A 16,122-nucleotide genomic window follows, 5' to 3' on the forward strand; every position below is an offset into this window, starting at 1 on the left:
AGGGTATGTCAAAACTTCTTCAGGACCCCAAAATACCCTTAGATCCTAGAGGGTTAAAGAGTTGCATGGGGGTAGTTCTGACCCAGGGCTGATGCAGGAGCTGGACACAGAGACCAACCTCACCTTGCGTGCGATGAAAGTCACTGCGCGCTCCCTCGGTCAGATGATGTCCACCTTAGTGGTCCAGGAACACCATCTCTGGCTGAACCTGGTGGATATGAGGGAGAGCAAACAAGCACCACTTTCCACAACTTCCCTATCTCCACGGTTGGTCTCTTTGGTGATGCAGTTGAGAACTTCACCCAGCTGTTCTCGGCTGCACAGAAGCAGATGGAGGTGATCAGACACATCCTGCCCAAGTGGCCTGCTGCTGCTTCTACCCTGCCACCGACTGCAGCCCCCCTGCCTGCTTATCGCAGAGGGCACCCCCTGCATCTGAGACGCTATGCCTTGCCATCCTCATCCACCTCTCTTATCACCAGTGGGCAGCAGTGTGAGGTTCAAGGACGCTATGCCTTCTAACGCAAGCCTGGCCCAACCGTGGAGCCAGTTAAGTGTTGCAGCACACACTCGGACCCTACTTCGGGACACTATACATTCCGAGTTGGGTCCCTGCGGCCCACTTTGCTGCCCCACTTGTATGTCTGTGGTGCCTGTGGTCCAGCTTGTACGGTCTTTGGGAGCCTGGCTAGTGCTCCCCAGCCCATCTCGCTCATTCAGACCATCAGACTCAGCTATGTGTTTCAGTTTGCCCAGCGTCCTCCCAAGTTCAGGGGCATTCAGTTAACCCCCAAGCTGACCAAGGATGCTTCTGCCTTACGGGCAGAAATTGCAGTCCTACTGGTGAAGAGCCAGTCCCTCCAACTGATACGAAGACAGGGTTTTACAGCCCCTACTTTATTGTGCCCAAGAAAGGCGGTGGCCGATCTGTGCTTTCCTTTCTGTTGAAAGGGTTGGAGCAAAGGCTGTCTCCCTCCACCCTGAAAGTGTATGTTGTCACTATTGCTGCACATCATGATCTAGTAGATGGTAAATCTACGGGGAAGCACAACCTGGTCATCAGGTTCCTGAGGAGCACGAGACATCCGACACCAGGCCTAACACTCATAAGTACAGCCCAATGGTTGACCCTTGTGCTAGGCTAGGTGCCCATATGTTGTGATCCCTATGGTTATCCCAACAGCAATCGACCCTCTCGGTGTAACAACAGTAATCAACTTTCTCTGCGTAAGTCCTGTCCTATCTTCCACCCCAGCAGGTGTGGGGGGATCAGGAGGCTTACGTGGGTTGCTGGAAGGGGCAGCAAATAGTGGGGGTTTGGTAGGGAACCCAATTCGTAAGTTCAGCTCTGACATAACATAGATTGTGACCGACTGAAAGGGAGCGACTCAGTTATGTAACCCTCATTCCCAGAAGGAGGAAATGAGACATTACGTCCCATCACCACAATTGCTGTACCACAGCTGATCAGCCAGATCACCAGCTCGGCACCTAATGCAGTTTAACACCTAAAAAAACAAATGTGTTGTCTTTCTCGACTGTTTACATTCACTCAAGCCACATCCAACTGTGTTTACTAGGATACTTGCCGAGTCGGGCATTTTTGGACATAATTTTGTGTGAATATGTTCATTCAAGTGCAAACATATGTGAAACAAAGCTCAATTCAGTATTCGTCCGAGATGTGGCTTTCACAGTTTTAAAAACTTCCGTTTTGTGTCTTCTTGTGCTTGTATTCTTAAATTGGCAAGGCTTAAACTTTTGTGATGATGCAGCACTGGCCCGTCAACTGTTCGAGTGTCATTCACGTTTGTTCAGGTACATGTTCTCACAATATTGCATTGTTAGAATTCATAAAAATGTTACTGGCCAACTGGTTCATATGCTTGCCAGTTTTACTCGCATTTGGAGCTTGGCAAGTGTTAATTTTAGGCCCTAGTCACAACCATGTAAGCAGAGGCTCCAAACTGGCACCTCCCTCCACCGGCTCCACCGGGGGCTCTTCCTCTAACTGCTCCTCCATGGTCAGCTCCTCCAACTTCGGTGCCACTGTGAACTCTTTGACCTTTGGAGTCATGGGCTTGGGGGTCAGAGGTGGAGCCAGGGAATCTGTAATCAAAACTAGTCTGGTTTCTGTTCCTGTGTTTAGTTCCTGTGCCATATGCTGCAATTAGATCCTCATCTCCTCTCCTTTTTTACCACACTGTGACAGCTTGCCCTTTAATTCTATAATTTCAATTCATGTGATATAATACAGATAAAATGGAGATTGATGCATTTGATTAGTATAATGGGTAACACTTTATAATTAAGTTCATTATAAGTATCAATTATAATTGTAGCTTGTTTATTGAGGAAGCAGGACAACCAGCTAATAATGCATTACAGTAATCTAGTCGAGACGTCATGAAAGCATGAACTAACTTTTCTGCATCAGAAATAGATAACATATGCCGTATCTTAGCAATGTTTCTGAGGTGGAAGAAGGCTGTTTTTGTAACATATAAAATATGATTTTCAAAGGACAAGTTGCTGTCTAATATAACACCCAGGTCTTTAACTGTCGAGGATGGAGTAACAGTACATCCTTCTAAATGCAAATTGTAGTCTGAGAGATTCTGTGTACAGGTTTTTGGCCCAATAAGTAATACTTCAGTCTTATCTGAATTTAATAGAAGAAAATTACTAGTCATCCAGTGTTTTACTTCTTTAACACACTCTGTCAGATTAGATAATTTAGAGATTTCATCTGGTTGTGGAAACTAATTCCATGTTTTCTTATAATATTGCCGAGTGGTAGCATGTATATTGAAAATAGCAGAGGGCCTAACACAGATCCTTGCGGCACTCCATAGTTTACTATCGTTATCTTAGATTTTTCACCGTTTATATAAACAAAATTGTGACGGTCTGATAGATACGACCTAAACCACCGTAATGCCTGTCCCTGAATACCAGTGTAATTCTGTAGTCGATCTAGGAGTATTTTATGATCTATAGTGTCGAACGCAGCACTGAGATTGTAACTAGTACAACACTAGTATTGAGATACAGCCTTGGTCAGAAGCTAGAAGTAAGTCATTTGTAATTTTAACGAGCGCAGTTTCTGTGCTATGATGAGGCCTGAATCCTGACTGAAATTTTTCATAGATCGCGTTTTTTTGCAAGAAGGAGCACAATTGGACCGACACCACTTTTTCTAGAATTTTAGACATAAATGGAAGATTTGAAATGGGTCTGTAATTTGTCAATACATTTGGATCTAATTGTGGTTTCTTAATGAGAGGCTTAATAACTGCTAGCTTGAACGGTCTTGGGACCTAGAGATAAAGACGAGTTAATAATATTGAGAAGAGGCTCTTCTGCTACAGGTAACAATTCTTTCAGTAGTTTAGTGGGTATTGGATCTAATAAACATGTTGTTGGTTTAGACGCTGTGATAAGTTTATTTAGCTCTTCCTGTCCTATGGTTGTAAAGCGCTGCAACTGTTCTTGAGGGGTGATAATTGAGGCTGAATCATAAAATTCTGTTAAAGGTTGTACATTTACAATTGTATTTCTGATGCTTTCGATTTTCGAGTAAAGAAATTCATAAAGTCATCGCTACTAAACTGTAATGAAATGTTTTGTTCTGGTGATGTCTGTTTATTTGTTAATCTAGCCACTGTACTAAATAAGAACCTTGGATTGTTTTGGTTATTTTCTATGAGTTTGCGGAGATGCTCGGCCCTGGCTGCTTTTAGAGTCTTTCTATAACGGGACGAGCTGTCTTTCCACGCGAATCTGAAGACCTCTAAACGAGTTTGTCTCCATTTGCGTTCTAGATTACGAGTTTCTCTTTTGATAGCGTGAGTAATATTGTTGTACCATGGTACAGTATTTTTCTCTCTAACCTTTTTAAATCTCATCGGTGCAACAGTATCTAATGTACTAGTGAAAGTGGTGCACATGCTACTAATCATTTTCTCGAGATCATTTGTGTGTTTAGGTACGATGCGCAGCTGAGACAGATCAGGCAGTTTATTTGTGAATTTATCTATAGTTGTCGGGAGAATTGTTTTGCCTAGTCGATATCGCGGCGCAATTTGACAAATATCAGCAGTTTGCAGTACGCAAGTTACAAGGTAGTGATCAAGACATCATCACTTTGCGGTAGAATTTCTATATCAGTAGGATTGATTCCATGTGATATAATTAAATCTAGTGTATGATTAAGACGGTGAGTGGGTCCAGTGACATTTTGTTTGACCCCAAAGGAGTTTAGTAAATCTGTAAACGCAGCCCCTAATGCATCATTTGTATTGTCTACATGAATCTTAAAATCTCCAACGATCAGCGCTTTATCGACGTTGACCAATAGGTCTGAGAGAAAGTCTGCAAACTCTTTTAGGAAATCAGCATAAGGCCCTGGAGGTCTATAAACGGTAGCTAAAGCAAGAGATAGTAGCATTTTATAATGCCAACATTTTAATAACATATTAAATAATAACATTTTAAAAATTATATCTTTCTTATACAAATATTCATCTGCTTAAATGTACTTAGTCCAAGGTGAATTTTTGCTCAAATGCAGTGTCATTATTACCATGGTAACAGGAGCGTTGAGCCGCTCATTGACTCCCCCTCCAGATAGAAAGTTCACATATAGTGTAAATGGCAAATGCAAGAATGTGTAGCTCTAACATGATATAATGAATATCAGAAGAAGTGCTGGATTGAGGAGAGTTACTAAAGATCAGCAAGAGCTGCTCAAATCTGACAGTAGTGCAGGTTATTGTCTGAAGTGTGGAGGTGATGAGCTTTGATTTCTGTTTTCTGTAGAGTTTCCAGTCTCTCTCAGCTCCTCCTGAATCTACAGATGTAAATGACAATCCCTTCATTTCTCTCTTCTCTTTTGATGGCGTGAGAGAATCTGTCCTTCAGCTGAGAGACAAACTGGAGGATTTCTGCAAAGAGGAGCTCAAGAAGATCTCTGACAGAGGTAAAGTCCTGAGAACTCATGTATAACACTTTGTGTAGATTTCATAACCAAACCGAAATAACCATATATGGATCTTACAATGCCTAGTTTTACTATACATAACATCATCGCCATGTAATTTCCATATGCATACTCCCATCCATGTGATACTTCTGTTTAATGGTATATGAAACTAGTATGAAAACGATACAGACTGTAAATGCCATCACATTACATTGCTAAAAAAACTTTTATTGTTTTAGAATAAAAATACCAGCCCAGGCTCATTAGAAAAACGTACCTGTGGGAACATTTTTGCTAGGTGAAAACTATGGTTAAAAAGTGTTTTAAGATCATAACATAATATTGTGCAAGGAGACGTGAAAACAAGTCTTTATTAATCCATAATCTGACCCTGTAATCATAACTGTGGATAAAAGGACTTGCTGTTTTACTGCCTCTAGTGTTCATTTCTGTTGGAAACTGCAGTGATATGTATGTATTGGTATTTTGCAAAAATGTTCCCACAGGTATGTTTTTACATGAGATCAGGTTGAAAAAATACCCATAGCCATAAAACAAAATAAGTTTGACAAAATTGTATAAAAAATTTCAGAGAAGAATTGCATTCCCATTGGCAAAATATTTATAATAAATATTTATATTTATTTATAATTGTTTTAAACAATCCAAGTTTATGCAGTTTTGCCTATAAAGTAAACATATATTTTAGGATGTTTAGAAATTTTTACGGTGTAGTATAAGTACAACTGTCTGACACTGACAGAACATTTTAAAACAAAGTGTGCAAATCTTACAGTTTCCTTCAAATTCTATCCTTCAAATACAATGGTATTTTTCCTTCCATCTCTATCATTATACTATGTTGCTAAGCCATCTGCTTAGACAGAGTCAACAGCTCATTACTGATCATTATTTGAGCGAATATATATATATATATATATATATATATATATATATAACATGAGTTCTGCTATTTAGAACACAAATTAAAGCAAAATTATCATGCGCAAAGCAATCCTTGCTGTAGTTTGTTAGATTAGATGGATTCCCAAAATTAGAAGTATCAAATCCAGCCCCAGACGCCGGATCTTGTCAAAAGATATCTGTTTTGTCTGGTGTGCAAACCAGCAAAACCTGTACCTTTTCTGGTACCTCAAGACTCTATGAACAGCCTTCTATCAGTCTGAGAGTTTGACTTATTTTCTCTTGACATGATAATCACACTCTTCATATCTGTTGATTTCCACAGTCACTTTCACCAACATTGTTCCCAAGACCAGGAACGACTTCCTACAATGTAAGTCACTAAGAAAACAAGCAGAAAAACTCACTGAGTGTGTTCATGTTCTTCCTGTAGAAGGAGAAAGAAAACATGACAGAAGAGTTTTAGAGTTGATCATGTAAATGATGATTTGTACAGGATATCTGGTAAACTGTACTGAGACACTGATGATATATTGAACATGAAGAGTTCAGATACACTGAAAAAATTATAACATTGAGTAACCCTTTATTTTAAGGGTCCATAATTATGCAGTAGTTCAGTATTAACACAACGGTGATGATTAACTTTATATATTTTAAAGATATATTAACCAATATTTATGCAGTAGTTAAACTTTAAAGGGTTAGTTCACCCAAAAATGAAATTTCTGTTATTAAGTACTTGCCCTCATGTCATTCCAAACCCGTAAGACCTTTGTTTGTCCTCAGAAAACAGATATTTTTTGATGAAATCTGAGGGAATCTGATCCACACATAGGCAGCAACGTCATTGCATATTTTTAGGTCCAGAAGGGTATTAAATACATCGATAAAATAGTCAATGTGACTGCAGTGGTTCAACCTTAATGTTATGAAGCGACAAGAATACTTTTTGTGCACAAAAACAAAACAAAAATAATGATTTTATTCAACAAATTCGTCTGTCCCCTGTTATTCTGCTACATTATTTCAGTTGCAGAACTTCTGTGTTTACGTCCGAACGCTGACTCAATATTCGCCGACTGAAGGTCCAAATGTCAGTTTCAGTGCAGCTTCAGGGAATAAGGGTCTTTTCTAGAGAAACAATTAGTCATTTTCTAAAAAAATAAAAATGTATATACTTTTAAACCACAAATGCTTGTCTTGCACTGCTCTGCGATGTGCCACACATTATGTCATCACGTTGGAAAGGTCACGCGTGACATGGGCGAAGTACCCAGGAGCAGGGAAGGGTAGGGTGAAAAACTCCTCATTTTCTCCTCCAACTTCCAAACTGTCTGACCTTGTTGATTTACCTTTTATTTGTAAAGGGTGTTTGACTTAGTATTTGCACGTTCGCTTTGTAGACACTGGATCAGTACTTCAGCCTACGTCATATGTGACCTTTCCAACGTGATTAAGTAACGCATGAAGTCGTGGACGCGCATCACTGAGCAGTGCAAGACAAGCATTTTTAATTAAAAAGTGTATATTATATATATATATATATGGCACGACGATCGGCTCGAGGACCACGTACGATCGGCTCAAGGACCACGTACCTTTACATTACCCATTCTCTCGGAAGGAAGCTGAATGCTCGCCTGATGACAATGTTGGAATGCTTGAAAAACTGGCTTGGGTGCACCTGACACTGGTGGGGAATCAAAAAGAGCAGGCCCGTGCTGTCTGAAGAGCTTCTGGTAGCACCGGCCCAATACATTCATCCCTAACACACCAGGGGCTTGAGCACAGGTACCACCAGGAGGGTCCCGGACTACCAACATGCCACATTTCGAAAACGACTTCCCACAGAGCTCGACCTCTAACTCCATATAACCTATATAAGGGATGGATAGCCCGTTAGCAGCCCTAATCTGTAACCAGTGACAAATCTTAAGACGATCTTGGCCCCAAGGCTTAAAATGTTCTCGGAAACAGCTTTCAGTAATGGTAGAAACCACTGAGCCAGTATCAATCAAGCAGGACACAGATACACCACCCATAACCATAACCGAATGATGACATTAACCGATGACATTAACCGATGACATTAAATGTGACACCGAATCATTCCTATTACCCCCATCAGAGTCTATGTTTTCCCCAACCGAGCTGTGACTCAACAATTCGGCGGGAACTAGTTTCCCGATGCACCGCCTGAACGAGACTGTCTGTCTCCCAGTGCCCTGGTGTCTGTTTGTTCGGTCAAGGGAGAATGAGGGGGAACCCTCATGGAACCCTCGAGATGGATTCCGTAATTGGGCAACGCTCTGGGCAAGCTGAATTAACTGTTCTTGCGGCTGTTTTTTACATTTCCCTAAGTTCACTCATCTCAGAGTGCTGTGGAGATTGATCTACCCGCGGACATGTACCACTTTGCACCCCATATTGAGAGCCATGAGCTAATGGAACCGAATGGCTATGATTCCTTGCTCCTCCAGGCATACCCTCACGTTCCCACCTACTAGCATCACTACGAATGTCTAGCAGTGTAGCAGCGGGTTGACGACGCACTAACTGCTTCAGTTCACGACAAAGAGCACTGTCAAGGACATGCTCCATGAATTGATCACGCAACAGTATTTCAGCATTTAGCAACGAAACTGGTGAGTGCTGCTTAACCTTCTTCAGGAGACCCATGAGGGCAAGAGAAAACTCCAACAATGTCTCACCCTCCTGTTGCCTCCTGGAGAAGAAAGCCTCCTGCAAGGCGACATACGACTGGGTACACCCATAAAGTTCCTTTAGAGTGGAGATAATCTTACTGGGATCTTCCCGTTCACTAATGGGTCTATACTTAATTTCTTCGCGTGCCTCCACCTCTAAGTGATCAAACAAAAAGAAGGATTGGTCTGCCACAGATAAATGCCGTGCCTGCACTTCTTCAACACACTCATTGATTCCTATGCCAGACCTACCGTTAAACTTTGGACACTTTCTGTCCCTCGGTATAAAAACAAACCATTCAGTTAGTGCAACGCCCACCGGTTGAGAAGCACTTACCGATGGCCCAGGTGTACTAGGAGCACCACTACTAGGACAGGGCCTGATCTTGTCACAACTTAAAACAGGCTCTTAATTGAGCTACCAATTCTCTTAGTTCCTGCAATTCATCTTCCATTGTTATAAAAATCACACAAATGCAGAGAAGCTTACCGCAATTTCGAATAGAGAATATCACAGGTAAAGATGGAACTAAACTTACCCAAAATGGCTCTCCCAGCCAAATGAACACTGCTGTTTTGCTTCTAAAGAAAAAAAAAACAAAAAAACAAAAACAAGACACCAAAAAGACAAAAATCACTCACAACAATATTACCACCAATATCTACGTCTCAAGTCGGTATATTTAGAAGGAAAGACCCTGCCGACTACGGCAAATGTGGCACAACGAGGGCACTCTTGTATTCAAATATATACAAAGTAGCGACTACGCCACCCCAACCTGAATCAGCCGGGGAAATATCAACTAAGGGCACACAAGTTCGATTTTCTTCCCACAATCACCAAACAATGAGACGTGGATATGTAAAAAAAAAAAAAAAAAAAAAAAACCACTTTATTGAATCATAATAAATAGTTTTAAAAAGGAATCACAGGTCATAGAGCAATGCAATGCTGTTGGCAGCCAACCACTCCACACTGCTAATATTTAGGTAGAGAACAAATTGATCACCACACAACAACAATTCTCGGCACTGAGCTGGGGTGCGCCTGGAGGAGGGCAGGCTAAGCAGTGGGCTTCAAAACAGCCCCCCTTGAGTATCCCCCCGTGCACAAAATCTCACAAGCACAAACACACTTAGTGCAATCCACTGCAAGGAAATCCACACCACACACTTTTAGGAAAGGAGAATTTCCACCCTCCAAGAATAGCCAGCCTGCCCACTTTGGGTCACCCCGGCTCCTACAAAGAAATGTAAAAGAGAAAAACAAAACAAGTTAGTAACAACAACAACAAAAAAAGAAATCAAAATACGAAGGCAGAACAGCACTGGTTATGAGTCTCACCACAATAAACAAACAAAACTAAAACACAACAGTCAAAAGATTTAACTGATCTTTACAAAAGGGAAACAAAAATAAATTACATTAAAGGCTCTCGTATATATATATATGGCTATCAAAAACAAAAATGACACTAAACAAAGAACAGAGCTGTACAAATACAAGATTATTAACAAACCAAAAAAGAGAATTTAAAGGGTTAGTTCACCCAAAAATGAAAATTATGTCATTTATTACTTACCCTCATGCCGTTCTACACCCGTAAGACCTTCTTTAATCTTTGGAACACAAATTAAGATATTTTAGTTGAAATCCGATCGCTCCGTGAGGCCTTCATAAGGATCAATGTCACTTCCTCTCTCAAGATCCATTAATGTACTAAAAACATATTTAAATCGGTTCATGTGACTACAGTGGTTCAATATTAATATTATAAAGCGACGAGAATATTTTTGGTGCGCCAAAAAACAAACAAAATAATGACTTATGATGGCCGATTTCAAAACACTGCTTCCGGAAGCATAACAGCACAATGAACTCTATAGCAGTAACGCAGGGGAGCCAACCCTCTTAAGCAGTAATAAAGTAACCACGAACAGACACCAGCTGCACAGAAAATCAGTCAACAAACAATACGAATGCCAAACCATAGCCATGCCAAGCAAATACCTACCTCGAATAGAGCAGCGGACTACCGGAAACCCAGACGCAACAATGACGCAATGATGACGCGATCTCACACTAGCCTGTGGAAGCTCTTTATATATACACATACCGCTCAATTAATACTCCTCACGGAGCAGGAATATCCATGAACAGTATTTCACCACATATATATATGTGTATATATATATATATATATAATATTAAAAAATGACCAATCATTTCACACAGGATAAGGAAGTAAGAAGACACTATAGTCTCAGTACTGGTATGAGTGCAGTTGTTCATTGAGTGAAGCGACACACATGATGTTTGTCATGTCACCTCACGCAGCCTGAACACAAACACTCTTCTGAACAAAAACATAACAGAAACTTTTTACATGTTAAACATAACTGAATATTAAACACTAAGTTATTAAGTTATTAAGTGTTATTTTAGGTGTTTTTGAGGGAAAGATCTGTTAAACTATAAATCATCTGCTAAGTTTCAGTTAATTCAACACTAATTATTCAGGTAGTTCCAACACAAATGGATTAAGTAAACTTCAGTTTTACATATTTAAGTCAATTTTACACAATAAAATTAAGACAATATTTTGTAACTGTGTGGTTTTATCTAATTTTAATTAGGTAAATTTAATAAGCATCAAAAATCAGTTTTACTGTGTACATTACAAGATCAGACAGATTTGTAATTTCTAATTGTGATGTGTTTTATATCTGTCAGATTCCCATCAGCTCACTCTGGATCTGAACACAATGAATAAACACCTCCAACTGTCTGAGGGGAACAGAGTGATTACTGTCACTGACACAGAGCAGTCGTATCCTGATCATCCAGACAGATTTGATCACTGGATTCAGGTGTTGTGTAGAGAGAGTGTGTGTGATCGACGCTGTTACTGGGAGATTGAGTGGAGTGGTGATATTGGTGTGTTAATATCAGTGTCATATAAGAGCATCAGCAGGAAGGGAGGGGGTAATGAGTGTGCGTTTGGACGTAATGATCAGTCCTGGAGTTTGATCTGCTCTTCCTCCAGTTACTCATTCAGACACAATAACATAAAGACTGAAGTCCCTGTAAAGCCCATCATCAGTGGAATAGAAGTGGATGAAGATGATTTAGAGACTGATCTCACTGTAGAGTCCATCAGCAGTAGAATAGGAGTGTATGTGGATCACAGTGCAGGAACTCTGTCCTTCTACATCCTCTCTATCCTGGGTTTGGGGTTTATTATGGATCATCAGTGAAACTGTGTTGATGAATCAGAATAGACTGTAAAAAGATTTTAACCATAATGCTTTGAGCTCACGATGAATCAGTGACTGTCACACGCTGGGTTGACTAGATGATCCAAGATAAGAGGTTTGATGCAGAAAAACGATGAACACTTATATTTAATTAACACCAGCACAAAATGTTAACACGAGACAAACAAAAGACAAACACAAGACACTGCAAACATGTCTGGATGATACGAGCAAATTGAAGACTTTCAACTCAAAACTGAAGATGTTCAAAGATGATCTCAAATTACAAATGGAGAGTGAAGACAGATTGAAGAGAATGAATCAATCCCACAGTTTTTTGATCAATTCCTGTGTAAATGAAGGATCTAATAAAACCTGTGTGAAACTTCAACCATACATCTGTGTTGTGCTTTATTTTCTTTGTTTTTATATTCAGTATAATCATTTATCATCATCAGTCATGTATGTATTTGTCATTTGGTTTACACACTTTATCATTTCATCATTTTATTATTATTCATTTATGTCATTTATGTTTGTATATTTTATGTTACTTATTTCCTTGTTACTGTAGTTTAATCTTCTGATTGTGGGTTTCACAGAATGTGGCATGTTTGTCTTCATGAATAAGAGATCAGAGGAATATCACAGTTTCAGGGTTTTCCCTTGCCGCGTTTGGAAGACTGCGTTGACAATCTTGGTTCTGCTCGATACATCCTGACTGCCACTTTTCACGCAAGTTTAATAAGCATCAAATTAACTATTTGACAATCAAGAAGGAGGCGTTAGCGCTGCTTATGGCCCTTCAATATTTTGATATGTATGTTGGGTCAAGTAATCATCCAGTTACTTTGTTTACAAATCATAATCCTCTAGTATTTCTGTCAAGTATGTATAATCAGAATCAACGCTTAAAGGTGCCCTACAACGTGTTTTCACAAGATGTAATATAAGTCTAAGGTGTCCCCTGAATGTGTCTGTGAAGTTTCAGCTCAAAATACCCCATAGATTATGCACCGATTCAGGCTGCTTCCCCTTTAATTCCTCATGCTCCCCGCCCCTGAGCTCGCAACTGCCCTAAACAGCATAAACAAAGTTCACACAGCTAATATAACCCTCAAAATGGATCTTTACAAAGTGTTCGTCATGCAGCATGTCTAATCGCGTAAATGTAGTATTTATTTGGATGTTTACATTTGATTCTGAATGAGTTTGATGGTGCTCCGTGGCTAAAGCTAACATTACACACTGTTGGAGAGATTTATAAAGAATGAAGTTGTGTTTATGAATTATACAGAATGCAAGTATTTAAAAAATGAAAATAACAACAGTCTTGTCTCCATGAATACAGTAAGAAACGATGGTAACCTTAACCACATTTAACAGCAACATGCTAACGAAACATTTAGAAAGACAATTTACAAATATCACTAAAAATATCATGATATCATGGATCATGTCAGTTATTATTGCTCCATCTGCCATTTTTCGCTATTGTCCTTGCTTGCTTACCTAGTCTGATGATTCTGCTGTGCAGCTCCAGACGTTCTGCCCTTGTGTAATGCTTTGAACATGAGCTGGCATATGCAAATATTGGGGGCGTGGATATTAATGATCCCGACTGTTACGTAACAGTCGGTGTTATGTTGTTATGTTCCTGTTCTTCGGAAATCTTTTAAACAAATGAGATTTATATAAGAAGGAGGAAACAATGGTGTTTGAGACTCACTAATGTCATTCCATGTACTGAACTCTTGTTATTCAACTATGCCAAGGTAAATTCAATTTTCCATTCTACGGCACCTTTAATGCGCTGGTCTCTGATTGTACAGGGCTATAATATTATTATCAAGCACAAGAAAGGTGTGGAGAACGTGATCGCTGATGCCCTGGCTGGAGTGTAGTTGTGCTATATTTTAATTGCTGAAACAAATATATGTAATCTCATATAGTTTGTTCCCTTTCAAAGGCTACACTCTAAGCTGCGCTTTATTCAGTGCTGTGGGAACGTCTTTAGTCGTGACCAGCTGTGAATATATGTGTAAAACAACGTCAGTGAAATTGACCTATATTTATAGCCTTGCGTGACGTCATTGGAATGCGTCGTGAGCGAGGCCATAATTAGATATGCCACCTGTACATCTGCAGGTCTTTTGCCTTCAGAGGCCACTCTGTGAAGTTGTGTGTGAACTATTATCTCAAAGCATCTATCATTTCTCTCTTTCCCTCTTGTCAGGAGTTAGATTTGATAGGCAGAGCGCAGAAAAACTTTCTCTCATCTGTTCCTCCTTTCACTCTGCAGTGTAAGTGAAAGTGAACGTTGCATATATTATATATTATATATATATACATATTATATTATATTATATTATATATAGAGAGAGGAAGTATGAACAAGGCAGACGGTGTGTTCCTCCGTGTTCACGTCCGATCGCCGAAACGGATACACATCCGTACTGTTTTGTTTGTTTGGGGGAAGAGCACGCTGTCCTTGCGTTAGAAGGCGGCGAGTGCGAGCATTGTGAACTGTTCACAGATAAGATGCTTCGTGCTCGTCTCTCTTTCTTCCAGGGATCAGCACCTGCATTACGATCGTGGGGCTCGCAAATGGATCTCGCTGACGAACGGGAGACGGGTCCTGCCCTTTCGCCCAATTTGTCACCTGATCCACGCGTCTCCTCACGCAATCCTGAAGCGCACTCCGGTGCTTCTTCAGCTCACACAGGGGACGATGATTCTCTTCTCAAGTTTGTTGCCTCTGAGCGTTCCTCACGTGATGATAAAGCCGCTGAGGAATTACTCGAGGTAGTAACTCGAGCTGTGGCTAGATTACAGCTAGACTGGCCACAGGAAAAAGAGACCCCCAAACCATCTAAGCTTGAGGATAGGTTTTTGTCTGGTGGCAGAGGGGAGGGGCCACAACGCCAGTCTCTCCCCTTCTTTGAGGACCTCCATGACGAGTTATCAAAGTCATGGAAAAAGCCATATACTTCCCGTGGTTTTGTGCCCTCGACATTGATTTATTCGACTATTGTGGGTGCTGAAGCAAGGGGGTATATGTTGATGCCACAGGTTGAAGAGACGCTGGCGAGCTATCTCTCACCTGTGTCAGCATCATCGCTAAAAAAACCTACCCTCCCCACAAAGCCCTGTAGAACCACCTCAGCACTTGTGGGAAAAGCTTTCCAAGCTGCAGGTCAGGCTGGTGCTGCGCTGCACACTATGGCAGTGTTACAGGCGTACCAAGCTGACCTGTTGAAGGATCTGAGTGCTGGCACTACCATCACAGAGGAAGCGTTCATAGAGCTTCGTCGAGCCACTGATCTGTCTCTCCGTGCCACCAAGCAGACGGCTCACGCCATCGGCCATTCTATGGCTGCTATGGTTAGCACGGAGAGGCACCTGTGGCTAAACCTCACGGGCATCAAAGATAAAGATCTTGTATTCCTACTTGATGCCCCAGTATCACCTTCTGGCCTGTTCTGAGACTCTGTCAACACAGTCGTGAGCAGGTTTCAGGAGGTGAAAAAATCAGAAGAAGCTTTTGTGAAGTTCCTTCCTCGCCGCACTCAGGGGGAGGGGCCATCAGCCACCCAGCCCCAACCCGAGAGAGAGGTTCAGAAGCAGAGTGTGGCGAGCCGAGCTCCCCTTCGTAAAGACCGGGGACCGTCTCACCACCCTGCACAACCTCAGACCTCAGGGCTATTCTCTAAAAAAAGAAGAAATCCTGACGGTCTTGCACCCAGCCCTGTGGGGATGGCCCCCCTCAGGGTCGGGGCGCATATTACATCCAAAACTCGCTCTTTCTCTTTTTGGCCTAGCCCTATCACCCCGCACATACACAAAATGCATGGATGCAGCACTGGCTCCATTGCGACTCCAGGGCATTCACATTTTGAATTACATAGACGACTGGCTAATATTAGCGCAGTCACGAGAGATGGCATTAAAACACAGAGATGTCGTTTTAGCTCATCTGGTTTCTCTAGGGTTGAGACTCAACGAGAAGAAAAGTGTTCTTTGTCCAACCCAGAGAACGACATATTTAGGGGTCGTTTGGGATTCTACCATGATGTGGGCACAATTGTCTCCCGCTCAAGTCGAGACCATTCTACACACCCTGAAAAATGTCAGGCTAGGCCAAGATTGTACTGTTCTACAGTTTCAGAGAATGTTAGGTCTCATGGCATCAGCGTCCTCAGTAATTCCTATGGTCCTGCTGCATATGAGACCTTTTCAGTTGTGGCT

The 16,122-nt window shown here is 41.1% G+C and overlaps 1 protein-coding gene across 3 annotated transcripts in view; it reads left to right on the forward strand.

The window, feature by feature from the left end:
- Positions 1 to 12,258, forward strand: part of LOC127511131 (tripartite motif-containing protein 16-like) — a 163,417-nt gene extending 151,159 nt beyond the window's left edge. Inside the window, exons 4-6 of one of the 3 annotated variants that reach the window (XM_051891736.1) lie at positions 4,822 to 4,981; positions 6,234 to 6,281; positions 11,351 to 12,258. In XM_051891736.1, coding sequence (XP_051747696.1) covers positions 4,822 to 4,981; positions 6,234 to 6,281; positions 11,351 to 11,874 — 732 coding nt within the window. In that variant the 3' untranslated portion in view covers positions 11,875 to 12,258. The remainder of the gene's footprint in view (positions 1 to 4,821; positions 4,982 to 6,233; positions 6,282 to 11,350) is intronic. The other 2 variants (XM_051891735.1, XM_051891734.1) reach the window with 2 other exon arrangements.
- Positions 12,259 to 16,122: the final 3,864 nt, after the last annotated feature.

This window comes from Ctenopharyngodon idella, chromosome 4 (genome assembly GCF_019924925.1).
Source record: "Ctenopharyngodon idella isolate HZGC_01 chromosome 4, HZGC01, whole genome shotgun sequence".
In the NCBI taxonomy this organism is placed as follows: Eukaryota; Metazoa; Chordata; class Actinopteri; order Cypriniformes; family Xenocyprididae; genus Ctenopharyngodon; species Ctenopharyngodon idella.